Genomic DNA, 21,622 nt, shown 5'->3' with positions numbered 1-21,622 from the left:
GCGGAGAGCACAAGCGTTGCGCCGGCGTCGGTTGGCGACGCAGACGTTGACTCATCTGCTGAGACGGGCAGCCAGCCTCAGTGATTCACTTGTTCGCGTTCGCATCTTTGGCAGCTGAGGCTGCGGCTTCGGCTTCTGATGCAGGCGTCGGCTGCGGAGCTTCTGCGACGCGCTGCGGTTGGGGCTTTGCTGGGCACATATAAAACAAACGATCTCGGAGAAATATTCACAATCATATTCAAGTTGTTCGTTCGCGCGTTCGAGTTCCAGTCCAGAAAGATTTGGATTTCCATAAGTGTAAGAAAAGAAACAGACAGGCGACAGTGATACAGTGATACATCCGGGTTTCGGAAGGGATTCGGACCGGACTTACGCACATAGTTCTTTGCCTAATAATTCTTTACCCCAGTGCCCGACCGGCGGTGGACTTGTGAAAAGTTAAAGGACATCGCCACTGCCTGCCAGGCGAGCTCCATTTGAAAATGCTGCAATGCATCCAGGTCAATTGGGCTGTTTGGCTATTACTTGTGCAGCCGCAGCAGCAGCCTTTTGTGGTTGGAAATTAAATTCATTTGCGGTTGATTGATTGATGGATAGTTCCATTGATTCAGTTTCAGTTGTCTCTGCTCCGAGGTTGCCGAGTCGCTACCTCCGTCCGTCCGTCCGTCCGCCGTCCGTCAGTTTGTGCAGCCATTTCGACTTCGCATTTGGTTGCCACCGTCCATTGTGTTTAGCTCGGTGGAAATTTATTTGTTGGTGATGCGATCTGAACTTTGCTGTTTGTTGTTTTGTACTGTTTTGTTGAATTGTTGCCAAATGCGCCAACACAAAAAGTTTTAATTTATGTGGAAAGCGCCCACGGAAATGCAGCAGAAACTGCAGTAAGCAGACAACTCAGCACCACTAGAACCACCAGCCTCCGAAATAACAGCATCAAAATTCAGTTGCAGTGGCCTCTGCCTCTGCCATAAGCCAGAGGAGTTACTACATAGAAGTACTAAATTTAAGGTTGACAAACCATTTTGGAGCCGGTTGACATACTGCCCCTAAAAAGAGGAAACACATCTTACACGTTTGTTTTGGCTGTGATCTAAAGGACTTTACATAGAACTTTTGTATTTTCATGTATGTAAAGTAAAATTTGTCAAATAACTGGACCACAAATGTGAACATTTCGGCTTGAGTTTATTTAACCAGGTCCATGTTCATGTTAATTTAGTATACATCGATTTATGTAAATATGTATATACTCAACAGCAACGTTCCTTTTCAATAACAAAATTTAGATTTCAGCTGAAAAGGTTAACTTATCTTAAACAAGCAAACAATTTCAAAATTTTGTGTTTTGCTTAACAATTCTTCGGGAGAATGCAATTGTTTTCGATTTTAAAAAATAGTATGATATCATAGACTAGACTATACATATGATATAATATATCAAATACTATACTAACATATATTTGTATCATATGCAACTGAAGGGCGACGTTTGGAAAAGTTATTTGCAGATAGCTTTAATATTGGAAGACTAGTTTGACGGACGGAAATTACCTTTTTTATTTCACTGCGTTCTCACTGAATTCAACATACCTTTTGCAAGGGTATAATATTCCATATAATTAAACAAGCATCACATAAATATGCAAATTATATTACTTTAAACTAATTTCATTTTTATATGAATTTTTAATGATGATTTTATGTGATTTTTGAATTTACTTTTGGCGAAGAAAGAATATTACTTACCTATTTATTTTCCATTAATTTTTCGGGTGTTTCACAGGAAATGAATATCAAAATTTTATTTTGCTTAGCGATAGAAAAAAAAGCGGAAATGCTTTTTTCAATATGTTACATATTTTTCGAAAAGTCGTATATACTCTACGAGTAATAGGTATACCATTTATTCGTTAAATTATTTAGAATATCGATGGGAGTTTCCAGTTGAAATTAATTCAATTTTAAAAGTGGATCTGAGCCCCTACTACAGCATATTGCATATATTTATAAGTTTTGTAACTATTACTTGCTATGCATGGATTTGACCGATATTTAAACTAATAATTGTAATTTGTTGCTTGTGTAACACCTCTTTTTTATTTTTTTATATTTATATATATTATTATTATTATTATTAACTGATACTTACCCGGCAAAGAGTCTTCTTCACTTATAAACAAAACAAACAAATCAGCTTCAAATCGTATAATTTTTTAATAACAGAACAGCAATCTAAATTTAACAAATGACGTGCATATACATTTATATTAGGCAAAGCCGCAACCAGGCTAGAAATTAAGATTTTTAGCCCACTGCACACTCCCCTGAGCACTAAGTCGCTATGCGTAAGGTTGCCCACAGTGACTTTTTAAATATTTTGCCGTAGTATTGCATATTTTATTTGGTACTAGAAGTCCCGAAGCTGTTTCATCCGTGATTTACGAATTTCTTAAGTCGGTTGAAAAACCAGAATTGGTGAATTCCGAAATTACGTCATATGATTGGCTACGGAATTGCTGAGGTGGCAACCACACTTTCGTTTGCGGATTTTTTAAGGTGCAAAAGCTTGTTTGATATTATAATTCCGGTCAGCTGTTTGTAGAACAGAGAAGCCAGTGGCGAATAAAGTCCAACTTATAAGATATTGGCATAAGCCGCTGCAGCTAAATATTTTTGCTGAATGTTGAGAATACATGAAGTGATATTTCCCACGTAATTTCTTGATGTGTGTGTACCTGAATGTGCGTTGACTAATATTCTCCCCACTCGCACATACAATTAATTCTGAAAATTATACAACATCATTGCTTAGCTGAGGCCTGAATATGGAATATGGCATCCATTAGTTGGCTGGTTTGGTAATAGATGTAAGCCTACAACCCGGATTTTGCTCGTAAGCTGAGCAATGAATTGGTCTAGGGTAGCATGATTCACAGGCAAATCCTGTATATTAATAGCTGTTTTCAAAATGCAGCAGGGCTTTGAATTGCCAAAAAGAATTTCATACTTAGATTTATCAGTGGGGAAAGCGGCTCGACGTTGTATCTCCATAATTCCCGTCATTTTCAACGGCTTTTCAATATAATTTCTCAACCGTTATAGTTGCTGCTTCAAGAAAGTTCGTGGCTTAGACTTCCCATACTTAATAAAGTATGCCGCGAGCCAATTATAAAGATATTTGTAGTCCATAAATTCTAAGAGCTTAAATAGAAAGTAGGAAATTTGGCAGAAATTTCTAAATCTGTTACTGAAATAAGCAATCATTAAATGTTGTCCAAAAAGTCCGAAAATATTTTATGCAAATTTCGGATTGGTAAAAACCAGCAAATACGCAAATTGTTGTTTTTGCTTGGTACCGGGGCTGCTTTTACTATTTTTAGCTTTTAGTCACGGACTTGTCGAAGAACAACATGCTAATTTAAGCAGCTCTCTTACTGTCGTCCATTGGCGTCCATTTACTGTGGTACAACTCATTCAGCAACTATTCCTTATATCAATCAAAAACCGCCGTCAAAACTGACGCTTCAGTTGTTCGTTTTCCAGCCAAGCACAGTTTTTGCAGATGATATCGCAGAGATTGGGGGATCTCCCTGAAACAGGTTGCCATAGGAGCAACAAGGCAGCAAGACTCAATCTTTGAAATTCCTCTATAGTCTCGGCAGCCCCTTCTGCTTGACCCCCTTTGCATTTGTGGTTCCAGTCTGAGGCATCTCGTACGGACTTGTTTGGAGCTCGTAAAATCCCGACGAGAAATTATTTCATCATAGCCTGTTTGCACTCAGATGGTGACGAAATGTTGTCTCCTATAGGAAGTCTTAGAATTCTGTGAGGTCATTAAATTTGATTGATTATCACTGATTTGACTTGGTCGCCTCTTCTATTTTTCCCCAGTGTTCTTCAGCCTCAGATCGAGAGAGAGATCCGGCGCCATGTCCGTTTCACACTTCAGGGAGCAGCTCGCCCTGTGCATCACCCTGGCAGTGCTCGCCGCTGCCAGTGGCGACTACCAGGCCAACATGTTTCTAAATGGCCAATATCAGAACGGCATCAAGGACCAAAAGGAGAACCACCTTTCAGTAAACCCCGCGACGAACGTGTTCCTCAACCACGCCATAATCAGCAGGCAGGCGTCGCCATTCCAGGGCCCAACCTATCTGCCTCCCAAGGAGTTCCTGAAGTGCGCTCCCGGCCAGCAGTGCGTCCGCAGTGGTCAGTGCCTGAACGGATTTTTCGCCCAGCAACTACCCAAGATTCAAGTAAGTGAAATGCTGAAACGCTGAATCGCTGAATTGCTGAATCGCTTTCCTCACACTGCCCATTTGTATTTTCGTCTACTGGATCACTTGGAATATTGATTCGGGTTTTCCCGGAACAGAAAATAAAAATAAAACAAATCCGTCCGTCCGCTGCTGTTGCTGTTGCTTGATTAGCTCGCCTGATCTGCATTTTGTGCTCTGCTCCTGACGTTTTTGGCTTAATGGCTGGCGGCTTGAGTTGTGTGGCACATTTACCGCTATTTTCCGGTTTGTCATTACCAAGGTTCGAAATACCAGCCCACATACATATTAACATGCTGTCCGGTCCGTAGACCGAAGACCGAAGACCGCAGACCGAAGAGCGTAGGGACGGGGAGTTTCGTAATCGCCCAAAATCGAATAAAAAGCGAACTTTGTGTTTAATTGCTCTGCCAAAAACACATCATCACGCATGTGTGTGTACAGAAAAACAAGAAGTCAGCGACACCGAAGTGGGTAAACAACCTAAATTGGGCAGTTCGTCAACATATTTCCTCTACCGGTATAACGAACTTCATAACAGTTTGCGGGAAATACTACGAGAACCTCTCTAACTAATTATTTACCAAATGAGACAGTTGCGAAGCCCGAGGCTATATTCATTTCTGTGTAGTGTTGAACCAACGTATTCTAGGGAGAAAGTTAGCTAACCCCACTCGACATTTTCAATACTTTCGCTACTGAGTCAATAAAGCTATCTGAAAAAAAGGGCCAAATATTTTTTCAAATTTTGAAAACACCCTACGTATCGCCGAAATATCTGTGTAATTGCAAAACAAGGCGAATTCGCGACATACTGGTAAATTGTCTCTCGGAATAATTAGCAAAACAGTTGGAAGACTAACTATCAATACGCGCTATATCAGCAATCTTCAAAACTAAGCAAACTGATGATGTCAAAACCGGCAATTGAAATCGCTCACAAACTCACATATATATATCAAGCGAACTAGCAGTTCCGGGACCGTGGAAACGGATACGCCAATCCACTGTTGCGATTGAAGCACTTGCCCGAAACAGTTCGACCGTACGGGCTTTAATATGCTGGCACTTTAAATAATATGCCACGCATGGGCTCGATCGCAGCTATTTAATTAAGAAACCATTTCGAAACACACAAACAAGATCTGAGTGCTTTCCAAAACCACTAGAGCTGGTCTTCTGCGATCAAAGCCCGAAATTATTGCTTCGTAAATATATCCATACTATTTAAAGCCCATTTAGCTCAAATCACGCTCGGGCCAAAGATCTTTATTAGTCAAGGTCGGGCCTCAAAGCAATATTCAGAACATTCAAATGGGTTTCCGATTTTAGCTCTTCTTGCTTGGGGAGGTATTCAAGCCGAAATAAATAAGAGGATTTAGACAGATTAATTTGTAATATTCAGAGACTGATTGATATATGGAGTGCCAGTTCAGTTCTGGCGAATCTACGATCTGAACTGGTTTTTAAACTCTTCTTTATTGGACAGGCGCTTCTTGTCTGCCATCCACACCCGATGGGAAACCGCTCAGCAAATTGCCGAGCTACAAATTCCTCAAGTCGACCCCGCCTCAAGCTACTGATGTGGCTTCTGATCTCTGACCGGACACTCTCAAAGTTATTTATTTGCAATTGTTCAGTTGCTAAATGCCAGCTGACCATTGCGATTTGATAAAACTAAATGTTCCACATGTACACCCGCGGCAAAGTTCAATGCAAATGCAATAGCTTAAATCATCTATCCGCCGACCACTGACTCTAGAACCTGGCTGTCCACCTCTTAGCACATCATTTATCCAAGTGGCAAGCTGTGGTGACCTTTTGGCCACATAATCTTAATCAGTGGACATGTGATGCTACCATGATGTTATTCTAAAGTTGGTAATCAACTAGATACTCCATTGAAAATAACAAGTGATGTGCATCTTTTTAAAAATAAAACATTTCACATTATGTTGAATTTAAAGAATATATATATATATACATATATTTATATGTTAAAAAAATCTCAGCTACAGAGTTATATAATATGTATATTATCAAATATAATAATCAAGGTATAGCAACACAAGAAAAGGAGCTAGATTCGACAAACCGCAGTTTATACATAACATTTTTTTATTAGATATTTTCTTATTTAAAATGGCTGAAACTTACATGAATTTTTCGGTACTTGTACTTGTGGAAAATTGAAAAGAAAAATTAATTTCTATATTATTTAAAATGTATTGTACTTCTACTTACACGTCCATATATGTACATTATTGTATTATTTTTCTTTTCATAGACGTATTTACGTCGTGTTTTTGAATCCTTAAAAGCCTGAGAAGCCAATAGAGAACAAAAAAATATATATAAAAATATATATAAAATATAAAATATATACTAAATTATCATAATTGCATATAATATATGCAAAATATATATGCATCATATAACTATTTCCGTGTGCTTGGGGGCTTATATCCTGTGGGAAGGTCCAGATCGAGACTTATAATTATTTCGCATAGATGCCTTCCAATTAGTTCCTAGCATGGTCCAATATATTGTCCACACGTACAATGGTTCATTTTGCCACCAAAAAGTCCAACCTTTTCGCAACCCAAGCGAAACCATCGTGCTTTACGGTGGGAACAAGGTGCTTGGCCTCGTGTGATTGTTCTTCTATGGAATTCCTGATGGGTCGAAATGCGTAGAAGACATCTATGGACATTTAAGTTCCATTGTTGTATTTGTGTTGTATTTAGCTTACTTTAACTTACTTATTATATGAGAATTCTCAAGATCGGCCAACTCCCTCAGAAGCTGCTTTGGAAACTCTATATTTTTAAAGATTAAATTTGTATCCTCAGCATGCCCCTTACTATGCGATGCCTATGTGGCAAATACCCAAAAAAACTAACCATTATCGAACTGTTTATTTCCAGAACTGTGATCCGGAAACCACTGTCTGCTGTACTTATAGGGCGCCTCCTACCACCACAACATCCACTACTCCCGTGCCAGTGGCAATTTGTGGCCACGACTCCGATTGTGTGACTCCGGACAACTGCCGGAACGGCGAGATTAGCGCCATAAACTACGTAAAGAAGCAAGGAGTAAGTCTCACTCATGACCGCAGGCGGCCAGAATACGTATTCCCATCAAAGAGTTAAGCAATTCACAGGGGGAACTGCTGTTCGGCATCATTAGTACGGGGGGTTTTCCCATTCATTCCGCCTTTGTAGCTTCATTTCAATAGCCGAATAGCTGTGCTGCTTTATGTTGTGGCAGTGACGAAACAATCAAAGCTACTGCGGCGGATGCAACTGGCTATGCGAGTATCAAACTCGACCGCAACTATCGCAGCCCATTTCACAATGCCGTCGGTGCTCGACGGAGCATCGTTAAGAAACGGCACCGACACTTTATGGGCACGCAATAGGTTTTGACGGCGATATCCTTTGGGCCCAAGAGTACTTGAGTGCCAGGTCAGGTATGTTTGAGCTGGCCGCCGATATGGACCGCTTTAAAGCATGGTCTTTGGCAGAGCTTTGGGGCGAGTACGCAATTAAAATAACTGTGGCAGTGGTAACGAACTTGACGCCACCAAGCAGCAGTCCGACTGGAATGCCGTCGCAGCACAAGTATTGCACTACATGCACGCAGCCGAGCAAAAAGTGTTAAATTACAGCCTAGCTGTGCTGCAGTCCCTGTGCCACTGCGCGTATGTATTTACAAGTGCACATAAGCAGAAGGTAGGTCATCGGCTCGATAGGAGCGGACAATACTCAGAGAGGCGATAAGACATTCGGCTAAGAGAGATCTCAGGTTTTCACCAGGCGGGCCAGTGCAATTGCATAATTTGCTTACAGCATGCCGGAAAAACGGGTCAGTTGCGTACTGTGCTGCTGCATGCAACGCCTTGAAAAAATAAGCACAACAAGTGAAAAATTTGGCAGTGCAGGCGGCAAGCCGCAGCTGCACGATCGGCGTTGTCATCACTGATGCCTCTGAAAACTCAATAAAATCGTTGCATCGCTGACTCGCATTCTTTGGCTCTGAGCACTTCCACAGCCTGCGATCCAGAAGCCCTTTCTGGTAGGACCCCATCCCAACTACGAGCCATAATTGCTCGATTCGCTTAGTTACTGCGAACTGCGGGGCATGCTTCGCAGCCCCCACTGTGTGTGAGCAACATTAATGTATATTATCAATAAGATGGCTGTAGTTACGCCCAGCCGGCGCTGGATAGTGTAGCAATGAAAACGCTAGGAATGCAGGCAAGGTCACTTAACGCTGGGCATGATCATTATGTTTTTACAACCAGAAGAACCTCTGCAAATAGGAATTTCATAAGATCGATACAACAGAATTTTCAACACGGTGTTCCTCCTTTTTTAAGAAGTTAAAGCAAATAGTTACTCGCAAGATATAATTAACTGCCATCCCAAGTAGCTTAAAAAAGTTTAATCCGAAAAATGGGGCTTGCGGGTGAGTATTTTATGGTCTCTGCGTATGAAAGACAATAGAATTGCAATGCTAGTTGTTTTCCCTTCCTTATTAATTTTGTATTTTGTAGATCTTGAAAGATAAACGAATGATTGCCTTTGCTCAATTAAAATATACTAATACTAATTGTAATAATACCTATACTTACCACTTTCTTGGTCTTATATATTTTGTTTGAAATTAAAACACAAAAAAGAAATGGTGGCTTAATTTCGGCTATTTCGCTATTTCCCCTTCTTTAGAATTCAAGAGTTATGGAAGTGTAGTAGCACTTGTTTGGTAGTTTCATTCGTTACTAAGCTCTAGTAAGTTTTCTCTGCTGCCACAAAGTACGGCACTTAAGGACAGAATGTAGTTATAGACTCTCTAGTCCACGCCAAGAGCTGACTCAGGGTAAAAACCAAGGCACGTAGGCTCAAAAAGCATTCGAAGCAAGAAAGCCAGAAGCCGGGAATGTCGAGCGCTTAGCATGCAGACGAAAACTCAAGCGGCTAACTCAAGGTCTAGGTCGCGCTAGTTACGGGTGCCTCCGTTGGATCGGGGGTCCTCCTTTCTCTACTCTTAGTTAGTTGCTGCCCAGGCTGATGTGATGGGAGTCAATAATGACTTTATTGTGTACTTATGATATATATATATTTGCCACTTTAAATAAATCAACTGCTCGGTTTGGTGTCAAGATCAAGAATGATGAAAGCTTTATTCTTAATGTATACGCACGGGCAAGCAGCAGTGCTTTTGATCCCGTTAGTTCTAGGTAGCGAGTCTAGACGAGGACGTCGCGATTACGCAGTGTGTATGTGTGTGTGTAGGTTCATGTTAATTTCAACGTCGAGAGCGTCGCCACCACGCAGTATGTGTGAATATGTGTGTGTGTGTGTGTTCATGCCGATTTCATCATCGGCTGCAACAGAGTTTCAGGTAGCGGGGGACGAGGCTATGCTGGCATGGTAGCTCGTGATCAATATATATATATACAGCGTTGGCACTTTGCTGATGTCGCCTACCGGGCGGGCTTCATAGGCGGAGGTGGTTGTTGAGGGGGGTTAATGCTGGGCATGGTAACTCCTCCCCCCCTAGTGTGGAGAGATGGCCATAACGAAGGGATAGCCGACTCGACAACGTGAGGTGTGTGGGTGGGTTGCTGGGTAAAAATCGTTTTCTGCCTTTTACAGGTTCGGAGACAGATCACAAGTATTAGTACTATGCTCAATGCAAGGTACGTAGCGGTAAAGTATTGTTGAGTTATGTAGTCCATTTTCCCGGTTGTTGCCAATGCCTCCAGGTGCAGTTTTTCGAGTGATAGGACTTTCAATGTTTTGTTATTTTCTATTCGTTCCATTGGTGGTATCTCGATGGTAAGTTTGTCGTGGGAGACAATGAAGTATGAACAATGTATAGGTAAGGGAATTGTTTGAATGAAATGATACATTTGCTAGTTGAAAAATGGATTTTTAACCTTAAATAATAGTTTGGTGTTGCAAGTAAGAGTTTAACAGGATGGTAACAAAAGTTGTTAATGTGTTCATCCAATTCTATGGTTACATTTTGCTTATTAAATAAAATTCGTATGTCTTCTAATTGTTGTGTATTAAACATAAATTTGAAAATGAGGCCTAACTTACTAGCAAGTAAGCTTTCGGCCACGTTATTGCTCTTTAAAAATTTGGTTCTGGTAATTTTCGAAAAATTTCTATATCGAAACTTGTTTGTTATTTACGTGTTCTATTTTATATATGATCCTGATAATAATGTCCCTGTCTGTTTATCAAATTTGTCTTTTAATTGTTACATTTTCATGTTTAGTTGAATTCATTAAGTGTTAGTGTTTGATTGGGACTGGGTGTTCACAGTTCTTTTAATGTGTTTCCTAATTTTTTGTTTATGTAATTTCTGACCTCTGGTAGTTATTAGTGTTATCCCTCTGTCTCTTTCTACCTTGTGTAGAGAAAATCTAGGTGTTATTTTGTTTCTTCTGTTTTCCTTCCTATATATAGTATTATTTTCCTCAACTAGAATTGGCGGTTCCCTGTCCTTATTTAACTTAGCCAATCTCTTATCGGTGGTGTTTTGTAGGTGTTGTTGTATTTGGGGGTATAGTGTTTGTCTGAATTGATTTAGTTTTGAGAGGTAGTCATGATGATTGTCATAAGTTATGGTTTTTCCAAATATGTGTGTCCTGCCGTGAAAGAGTTCGAAAGGGGTGTGATTTGTGCTAGAATGTATCGCGTTATTGTAGGTTGTTAATACTTCGCTAAGTATTTCGGTATGTTCGCACTGTAGGTGTAATTCTTTTCGACGGTTCATAACTATTCTGTACAATTCTGTTAACGTAGAGTGAAGTCTTTCGACGGGTGAATTACCAGTCGATTGTTGGAATGAAGTAGTATGTTGGAGTATATCGTATTGAGCAAGGAAATCGTTAAACAGGTTTCCGGAAAATTCTGTTCCCTGATCGAAAACAAGTTTTTTGGGTATGCCAAAGTTGCTCATGAACTGAGACAAGGCGGCAATGATTTTTATGGAGTTTCTGTTATCAAGCGGGTATGCTTGTGCGAACTTTGAAAATTTGTCAATGACAGTTAGATTATAAGTACCATTGACGAAGTAAATATCTATGTGGATCACCTCTAAAGGTCCTGGTGGGGCAGGTGGTGATTGCATAGCTGGTTTATGGGGTTGCCTGTCGTATTTAAGTGTAAGGCAAATGTCACAGTCTTTTATTACTTGCGTAATAATATCTTTCATGCGGGGGAAATAAATATCTCTTTTTAGGCGTTGAAAGGTTTCGTCGATACCTCTGTGGTTGTTCTTTAAGTGGTATGTAAGTATTCTTGTTTTTTGGTCTTCCGTTTCGGTTATTTCGGGTAAGAACAGTTTGCAACGGGAGATTTTATATGAGTCGTTCACCGAGAAGTAGTTGTTATACGCTTCCTCTATGAGCAAAAAGATTTGATCTGGGGCAAATATTGCAGTCATTTTGTTTGGTTTAAGAATTGATTGCAAGATGTTAGAAATAGTGTCAAAGGTATATGTAGGTTCTGAAATGACTTGTCTTGTTTTGTACGTAAATGGTGTTGTGATTTGTACTGAAGACTTTTCCCCAATGTGGAACACAATTTGTGTATTGAAATGATTTAATGGTTGTTGGACAACTGGGATTTTTTGTGGGTCTTCGTTTATGTTTAAATTTGGTTCTATTCGACTAAGCGCATCAGCGACCACGTTTTGTTTGCCTTTTTTATACACTACTTCGTAATCGTATGCGGCTAGGGTAGTTTTCCACCGAAGTAGTTTAGGGTTTTGACCATTAAAGCTTTCTAACCAGACTAATGGTTTGTGATCTGTGACTATTTTAAATTTCTGGCCAAAAAGGTATGGCCTAAAATGACTTACTGACCAAATAATAGCTAGCATTTCTTTTTCTATGGTGGAATATCGAACCTCTGTGTCTGATAGCGTTCTACTAGCGAAGGATATGGGTCTGTCGTTGGTATCGGGGCCTTGTGATAGCACTGACCCTATGGCGTAGTTGCTTGCGTCGGTCGTCAACGTGAATGGTTTTGTAAAGTCGGGGAATATAAGTATTGGGTCGTTGCATAATAAATTCTTTGAAATTTCGACTGCTTTCCTAAATTCGTCGTCTATTACTATTGATTTTTTTCCTTTTAATTGTCTTGTTATAGGTTTTGTTATTTTTGCGAAATCTTTGATAAACTTCCTATAGTACCCAAGTAATCCCAAAAATGACTTGATTTCCCTGATGGTTTTGGGGCAGGGAAAGTCTTTAATAGCTTGTATTTTGTTTGGGTTGGGCTTGACTCCCTCCTGAGTAACAATGTGTCCCAAAAAGTCAATTTCTTTCCTTAAGAAGTTACACTTAGCAGGTTGGATTTTTAGATTCGCATTCAGTAGCTTAGAGAAAACAAGTTTAATGTCGCTAATGTGTTTCTGCAGTGAGGGTGAGAATATAATAATGTCGTCTAGGTAAACCAGACAAACATTACCTATAAGGTCTCCTAGAACGTTGTCCATCACACGTTGAAAAGTGGCTGGTGCGTTCTTCAGACCGAAGGGCATTCTTGTGAATTCGTAATGCCCATTTTCGACTGTGAAAGCTGTTTTGTTCGCGTCTTGTGGATTCATCTCAATTTGATGGAATCCACTTGCCAAGTCTATTGTTGTGAAGTATTTTGTTCTACCTATTCGGTCCAGTATGTCTGCTATGTTAGGTATCGGATAACGGTCGGAGATGGTTTTTTCGTTTAATTTTCGAAAATCTATTACCAACCGCCATTTTTCTTTGCCTGTAGTGTCGGCTTTTTTGGGTACGATCCATACGGGTGCACTCCAAGGAGAGTGACTGTTTTTAATAATATTTTGTCGAAGCATTTCTGATATTTGTTTACGAACTTCTTCTTTGTGTACATATGGGTAACGGTATGATTTAGTGAATATCGGAACATTGTCTACTGTTGGTATGGAGTGTTTAACGACATTAGAAAAGGTCAAATGGCTCTCTTCATAATGGAAAAGTTTCCTAAAGGTTTTGCATAGATTGATTAGATTAAATTTTTCTTCTTGGTTTAAATGTTCTGTCTTAATATTAAGTTCTTGTTGGGTGTCCGTCTGAGTAGTATCCGCCATTGTAGACATGCAGTGTAAAAGTCCATAGTGTTGTAAAGAGAGTTCTTCTGCTATTAATGGTTCTTCTAAATAAAGTGTTTGGTTGTAGTCTGAACTGTTACAGACTTCGAAATAGGCTATACCTGCGGTTGCAGTATACAGTCCACCTGTTATTGATAGTTGGTTGTCAAAATCTGTGGTCCCGTATATAAAGTCTCCTTGCATGAAGTTTACTGGTAGTGGAAGCCTTACCTTGCTATTTGATGGTACAGTATGCAAAATGTCTACAGGGTTTGGTCGTGTCAAAATTGGAACTGCGGTTTCAGGTGTTTCCAAAATGGAATCCGCGATGTTTATTTTTGCATTCAGAGTGGATAGAAGATCCATGCCTAAGAGGCCATTGAAGTGTGGATGAAAATTGAACAAAAGAAACTTCTGATTTGACAATTCTTTGAATTGTATAAATTTAATAGTGTCTGTGAATTCCGTAATTTGGAATGTATTAAGTACTGTATGAATGGCTATGCTTGAATTAAGTTTTTTTATATTGTCTTCTGTAATGAGGGCCGGGTTTATAAATGAATAAGTGGACCCAGTGTCTATTAGGAATTTAAGTGGTTGTGAAGGGACAAATGTTGGGGATAGCATTACATAAGGTAATGATGACCCGTGGGCTTTTTTAGTTATGAATCCGACTGGTCTTCCGAGGCTCTTTGCGGAAAATTTGTGTCGTCATTTATGTTGCACAAATTTACATTTGTGTTAGTATTGTTTCTGTATTGTTGGTGTGTTGAAGTTGGTTTTTCGTAGTTGTGGGATGTGTTTTGATTTCTCATCGATTGTCCCCCTTGCTGATGATTGGTTTGTTGGTGCGAAATGTTGCGACCATTATTATTTGATAGTTTCGGTTCTTGTTGGTTATTTTTTGGGTATGGGCGTCCTCTGTCCGTTGGATTGTCACGGCGACGGCCCTCTACTTGTCTGTTTGAGTTTTGGAAGAAAAAACTTTGTTCCATTTGTCCGTATTCGTAAGCTTTTTCGATAGTTTCCGGGTTCCTAATTCTTATGATTGTTCTTAATGGATCCTTTAATCCGATGATAAATGCGTTGAGACATATATCATCGTAGAGGGTACGTTTAGTTGCGAGTGCATTACCCGTGGTATCCATGTCTTTAGCTATTGTTATAAGTTCGTTTCTCATTTTAATTATACTGTAAAAAAGTTTTCCCATTGTAAGGTCATTTGGGAGGGTCTGTATTTCCCTAAGTATCATCGCTTCGGTTCTCTTGCTGGTGTAGAGTCGTTTGAGATTAGTCTTGATGTCGTCCCAGTTCAATCGAGTGTCGCAAAGGGTCAAGGCATCGTCTGCTTTTCCTACGATTTTGTTGCGGACGGCCCTTAGAAGTAGTTGTCCATAAGGGGTCTTGTCTACTGATCTAATGAGGAACAGCAGTTCCTCAGCGCTAGTTATGAACTTGTCGAGATTGCTAGGATGACCTTCAAAAGTGGGGAGTTGTTCGATAAAAGCCAAAATGTCGGTTGGGTTAAGGTTGGTGTTAATAACTGTGGAAGTAGCGGAAGTAGTCGGACTTAAAGGGGCTGGTGCGTTTCCCGAGTCCATGTTGTTGCTGTTGGTGGATTGTTCTACTTGTTCCCTAATTTGAGGAAGGCTGCCTCCACTTCTAAGTCCAAGTCTTCTTTTACTTTGGGTATTAAACGGAATTCTCTTTGGCATGTAGGTGTTTTTGATTTGTGTAGTCTGTGTGTTGTACTTAAAAATATGGTATATGTGTTATTGTGCTTATATACTTTTGTATACGTGTACCTATATGTTGTGTATATGTTTAGTGTAATAATGTTTTAGCTTAAATAATAAGGTGTAATTAAGTAATTGTAATCTTATATATAGATAATCTTAAAATGTAGTGTGTATTTATAATATGAATCCGTTTGTTTCTTTCTAAGTAAGTGTTGGCTCCAATGTTTGACTGTAATATATTATGTACATTAGTAAGTATAAAAAATTTATATTCAGTTTGTATAAGTAAATGAACACATGGCAGTAACACAATCCGAAGTAGTAAGTTGAGTGTATTTGTAATTTGACAAATGTTTCTCAATTGGGAACATTCGCGAACAAGTATATGGCTTTTAAGGAAAGGTTCAACCTGACACACATAGTGATTTTATTACTGATTTATTGTTTAATTTCTTTCAATGTTGTGGTCCCGGTGCCTTTTCAGCGATTGATGTACACATATTCGGCCACAACATTGAACTAGATTTATTTGTTTTGCTTATTTATGTATGGTCCCGGTGTCTCATCAGCGATTGATGTACACATATTTGGCCATAGCACTGAATGATGTTAACTTTTTATGTATGTCATAAGTGATCCCGGTGCCCTTTCAGCGATTGATGTGCACATATTCGGTCACTTTGAATGTAAAGACATTTTTTTTATGTGTGATCCCGGTGCCCTTTCAGCGATTGATGTGCACATATTCGGTCACAATAGTTTGTAATTATACTGTATGTCACTGTTGAACTTGTTTGTGTGAAGTTTTTTTTCCTTTTCTTCTCTTTTTTTGAGAACCATATATTTACACTTGGCTCCTCAAACTTGTGTTTTTTTTTCTGCCACTTGTTCACTTACTTACCCGTTTACAGAAGTGGAACGAAGAACGTGAAAGGCGTTGTTAATCCTTTTAGTTCTAGTCCGGCTGCGCCAGTTACGGGTGCCTCCGTTGGATCGGGGGTCCTCCTTTCTCTACTCTTAGTTAGTTGCTGCCCAGGCTGATGTGATGGGAGTCAATAATGACTTTATTGTGTACTTATGATATATATATATTTGCCACTTTAAATAAATCAACTGCTCGGTTTGGTGTCAAGATCAAGAATGATGAAAGCTTTATTCTTAATGTATACGCACGGGCAAGCAGCAGTGCTTTTGATCCCGTTAGTTCTAGGTAGCGAGTCTAGACGAGGACGTCGCGATTACGCAGTGTGTATGTGTGTGTGTAGGTTCATGTTAATTTCAACGTCGAGAGCGTCGCCACCACGCAGTATGTGTGAATATGTGTGTGTGTGTGTGTTCATGCCGATTTCATCATCGGCTGCAACAGAGTTTCAGGTAGCGGGGGACGAGGCTATGCTGGCATGGTAGCTCGTGATCAATATATATATATACAGCGTTGGCACTTTGCTGATGTCGCCTACCGGGCGGGCTTCATAGGCGGAGGTGGTTGTTGAGGGGGGTTAATGCTGGGCATGGTAACTCGCTCGAGTTCTCCTCGAGGTTGCTCGCTGCTCATACGGCTGTCGAAAAGTCGTTAACAGCTCTTAACGTTTATTCGAGTCGTGCAGGTTGACTTTGCTGGTGGGTTTTCGGTTTCCTTTGGCTAATGCGTGTTTTATGGTCATTATAATTGTTATGGTTTTATTAGCTTTGTATGCTGCTAATCGACATCGATTGTTACGTTCCGATACACTGTCAATGGCTGCGACTTTGTTTTAATTAACATAAGTCCGTGATGTATGTACAATAATATACAGCGTAAGATGACATCTTGCCCGCTTGATTTGGGTTTTTATTAATTGGTTTTCGTACAGCGAGAGAGACTTGGTATCTAGTTTGGTCGTAAATTACCGAGCTTACGCCCACGTTAATGATGATTAAGCATAAACTGCACCGCATGACGCATAAACAAAAGGCTTTAACGCCGAACTTCTAACACAACTGGCTGGCGACCTGCAAGCACTTGTACTTCAGGGCCGAGCGTGGTATTTAGAAGCTTCTTCCACTCCGCGGCTCGGCTCGATTAAACTTGGCCCGCACCGAGATGGCCACTCGTAAAACGAAAATTTAGAAGCGTCCACTTTATAGGTTTATAAAAAGTGTGCGGCGAAGAGGTGAGGAGCAAGACTGGGCAATTTAGTGTTGTGCCAGAGGCGCCTTAATGCAGTCATAAAAATTGTTTCGTGTGTGTAGTGAAGCATTAGTGTCATAAATTTCGCCGCTGGAGATGTCGTCACGGCTTGACCTTTCCCCACGCCATTAAGGCAGCATCGGCCTATCACCGAAGTATCCGCTTCTGCTTTTCTGAATCCATTGAACTTGGTAATGGCTTTAAATTATACATTTTTATAATATATATATGCTTCGAGTAATTGCAACATTATTAACAAATTGCGACAGACAATCTATGGGACATTAACAACAACCTTAATGGACAACTTGTCTGGTATGGCCAGCAACAACATTTATAAAAAGCATTTTGGGGTCTCCCTGCGCGCTTGTCGTTGGTGACTACATATTTTAGCTGTCGCTGGTACACAAGTAGTAGCTCGAGGTTTTTGTTGTCGAAGTTGTTATCTTCGCGTAACATGATTGATCATAAGCTATGCAATGGCCACTGGCCACTGGCCACTGACCACTGACCACTGGCCGGTAATCGCCGCTCAGGGGCAAAAATTGGTGTTGTGCGGCATTTCGCCTGCTCAGAAAAGCTTGTTGTCATTGATCAAAATTAAATGCGCTTCTCTTCTCCGTCCTGCTTTCTCGCAGGGCCCGCCCTGATTAATAACATGTATTACATAAGTTTAATGGTTTAATGTGCGCGGTAGGCTGAGCCTCACAAAGTACCAGCGTGAATGATGTCTACATTAAGATAACATTTGATTAACTCTAAAATGATACAAAATTGAGCCAGACAGCCGGCAGCTGTGCCTAATGATGATCTTCACAAGTTAATCGGAAAGACAAGTTCCACATACTAGGGATAATGGTCATTTCCATTAATGAACCTAAATAAGGCCGAACTGGGACTTGGCCAACGGAAGTGTTTTGTTTCTGCTATGATACAAATAATTATTTGACCACAGCATGCGGCTTTAAGTTGCCAAAAAGAAGGACTACCAACTCTGTATCTCTGTACAGTTGCTGTGGTTGCATATCCAAATGCTAACTCGTCTTTGGGTTACCGCAACTGGACATATTTTCTATGAATACATGTAGGTCTGTATACAATTTTATTGAGAAAGCATCGGATAGACATGGCATTACCCTCAATCGCTGAATATTTCAATTAAAAGCAGCAGACCGACAAACTTGACAATGCCATTGTACGAAAGACGGTACCGAAGTACGGGGGCTATTGGGGAGACGGTGTCCGAGTACGCCCATGGTGTGTTGTATTCCACCATGAATCTGCAATATTTTCTCGATTCCATTAAGCCAAAGCGCAAAGGCCATTGACGGGCCAGTCGAGTAACTCCGTCCAGTGTACCAATTGACCTTCCGATTTCTGAATAGGCACATACATAGGTACAGGCTGCTTTAGCAAGCGTCGCGAAATTGTGTGTCATTGGCAACCGTAACCGACTATTGCCGCTCTTCTCTAAGCCCCACTCACTTTCACTTACAGCCCAACCGCTGCCCTGCCCCTAATACATGCTGCCGCATACCCTCGACCACGCTAACGGAGGATGGCTATATTTTCAACCTTCCGGAGAAGACCTTCCCGCTGCCGACGAAACCAGCAGTGCCCGCGGTGCGCTCCACCCAGGCGCCGTTCCGCCCGCAGCCCACGACTGCTGTGCCAGCTCCTCGACCCACCATTGAGTATCTGCCGCCCTCCACCACACAGCATCCCAGTTACGAGAACGTCCAGACAAGCCGACGTCCGGTCTACTTGCCACCTTCCCCGGCCACTGAATCGGCCAGCAGTCTCATCCCACAAGTTAGGCCGAGGCCAGAGCCACGCCCCCAGCCACGCCCCCAGCCGACGCGACGGCCTACGAACGAGTACCTGCCGCCTGCGGCCGCTAACGAAATCCCTCGGTTCGAGCCTGACCGCGCTCCGCAGCCATCGAACCAGAAGCCAATCTACCGCGGAGAGGACCAGCTGTCGCCTCAGATCTTTCCCACTCCCCAGCCAGCCAATGTCCCAAAACACTTCGCCAAGTGCGCCTCCGCCTTAGTGTGCACCTCTGAGAACTTCTGCAACGCCATCGGAGTGCTGTCTGAGACCCCCGTAGAGCTGTCTCCCATGGAAGCGGCTTTCCGAGTGCCCCTTACGGACTGTTTGCAGACAGAGAACGGCTCCCCCGGGAAGTGCTGTCGTGACCCTAACTACGTAGACCCCTGGCCGGTTAACTTAGCCGGAGTGTGCGCGACAAGGAACAAGCGGTATTCAGGCAAATTCCTTACACGGAGCAACGACTTACCTCCTTCTTTTCCAGAACGAAGCCCACGGGAGTTAAGGATCTGGATGCAAACTTCGCCGAAATCCCCTGGCAGGCCATGATCTTGCGCGAGTCCAGTAAGACGCTTATTTGCGGAGGAGCCATTATCGGAGACCAATTTGTTCTGAGCTCCGCCAGCTGCGTAAATGGGTATGTGAAATCTGTCCATAGTTTCCTCAAAGTCACTACAATTGAAACCCACTAGCCTTCCGGTGAGCGACATTCGTGTTAAGGCTGGCGAATGGGAGCTGGGCAGCACGAACGAGCCTCTGCCGTTCCAGCTGACAGGAGTCAAGACCATCGACGTCCATCCCGACTACGATCCGTCGACAAACGCCCACGACTTGGCCATTATCCGACTCGAAAGACGTTTGGAGTTCGCATCCCACATCCAGCCCATCTGCATAAGCGACGAGGACCCAAAGGATTCCGAGCAATGTTTCACCTCTGGCTGGGGAAAGCAAGCGTTATCTAGTAAGTGTTTATATTCAAAGTCACGATGCCTTGGGGAACTGACCATGTCTGTCTGTCCGTCGAGATCTCAGAATTAGATTCTTCTTTTTCTTTTTATTGTTTATCTGTATTCCAAACACACTGTGCCCACGTCCTTACAAAACGCTTATCATTTTATTCCCTAATATCTATCTATATGCAAAAAAAATTATGAAATTTCGCGTTCGGATTCACACTGAGTATATCCGTTACGGATAGTCAGGGAACTCGATAAAATCACTGAATTTAATATATAAATTATATCAGTGGAGAGGGAATATTGATATTCGTTAGAAGTTTGAAACACAATGTATCCTTATATACTTCAGACGACATAAAGTACGATATAAGTATAGGACTGAATTGATATTGAATTATTAATTGTTTTTGATTAAAAAGTATTCATAATTAGTCGAGCCTTTTTAATACAAAGGTATTTACAACGGTATATAAAGATTATAAAGGTTAGTTTCTAACATTGAGCTGCACTCACTCTCCACATAATATTTTTCACAATTTAAATACTCCTTTTAACCAAATTTCTACTTTAATTACTTTCTCGATTCAATACGTTTCTTATTTTTCGTTCAACAGTACATGAAGAGGGCGCTCTAATGCACGTGACCGACACTTTGACGCAAGCACGCAGCGAGTGCAATGCCGACTCCAGCAGTGTGTGTAGTGCTACCAAGTTCGACTCTTGCCAATTCGACGTGGGAAGCGCGCTTGCCTGCGGCAGCGGCTCCAGCGTCCGCCTCAAGGGAATCTTCGCCGGTGAGAACTCCTGCGGAGAGGGGCAGACAGTGCGTTTTGCCAAGCCGGACATTAAGTGGATTAACACGGCGTTCGCCGAAAACAACAAGCCGCTCCTGCTGAAGAGATTTTGAGATGGACCTTTATTTGGACTACGACCAAGGAACGAGAAAATGTTTGCATCCCGATACTACAGATAAACAGGGTAAATAACCCAAACGCGCTGAGGGGTTATGAACTTGCCATTGCGATTTCGTTGGAGCTCAAAGAGGAGGGCATTCGATATGGTCAATTTATCTATTTTGTTAAAACACACAAGGTTGGAAACATTGCTTATAAGATTGCTGAAAATAGTTTCTGCGAAAGCATTTTTGTTTCCAGATCTGAAATCAACTTCTACACAATACACTTCTAATAACTTTGTCGTAAATTATAAATAGAAACGTTAGGTGGGAACGAGAAGTCGTTTATATACGAATTTGATTGTGTATAATACAAGCTCGCGAGCCCAAGCTTTCAACCCATTTAAATAGTCTTTTTACTTGTCCACATGCTGAATGCAGCTCCAATGAAAAAGCTACATTTTACTATCTAGATACAATTTTTCTCATTACCTTTACGAGTTTGTTCGAATATTATCATATGTTGTATGTATATATACATATACGTAAAATCTTAATGTCAAAAATAACATTTTCTTCAGTGCACTATGGTCCAGAATTCGTTTTTTTTGGCATAA

General features: G+C 41.2%; 1 protein-coding gene across 1 annotated transcript; it reads left to right on the top strand.

Annotated features, from left to right (window-relative positions):
- The first annotated feature begins 177 nt into the window (after window positions 1-177).
- On the top strand, window positions 178-21,446 carry LOC6733164 (inactive serine protease scarface). The gene is made up of 7 exons (XM_016167481.3): window positions 178-297; window positions 3,892-4,256; window positions 7,205-7,375; window positions 18,819-19,582; window positions 19,636-19,788; window positions 19,844-20,112; window positions 20,725-21,446. Exons 2-7 carry the CDS (start codon window positions 3,930-3,932, stop codon window positions 21,015-21,017), a joined length of 1,977 nt encoding a protein of 658 aa, XP_016026039.1. The 5' UTR covers window positions 178-297; window positions 3,892-3,929; the 3' UTR covers window positions 21,018-21,446.
- Window positions 21,447-21,622: the final 176 nt, after the last annotated feature.

Source organism: Drosophila simulans, chromosome 2R, assembly GCF_016746395.2.
Source record: "Drosophila simulans strain w501 chromosome 2R, Prin_Dsim_3.1, whole genome shotgun sequence".
NCBI classification, from domain to species: domain Eukaryota; kingdom Metazoa; phylum Arthropoda; class Insecta; order Diptera; family Drosophilidae; genus Drosophila; species Drosophila simulans.
The sequence above is the reverse complement of the archived record's forward strand: the minus strand, read 5'-3'. Positions and strand labels throughout refer to the sequence as shown.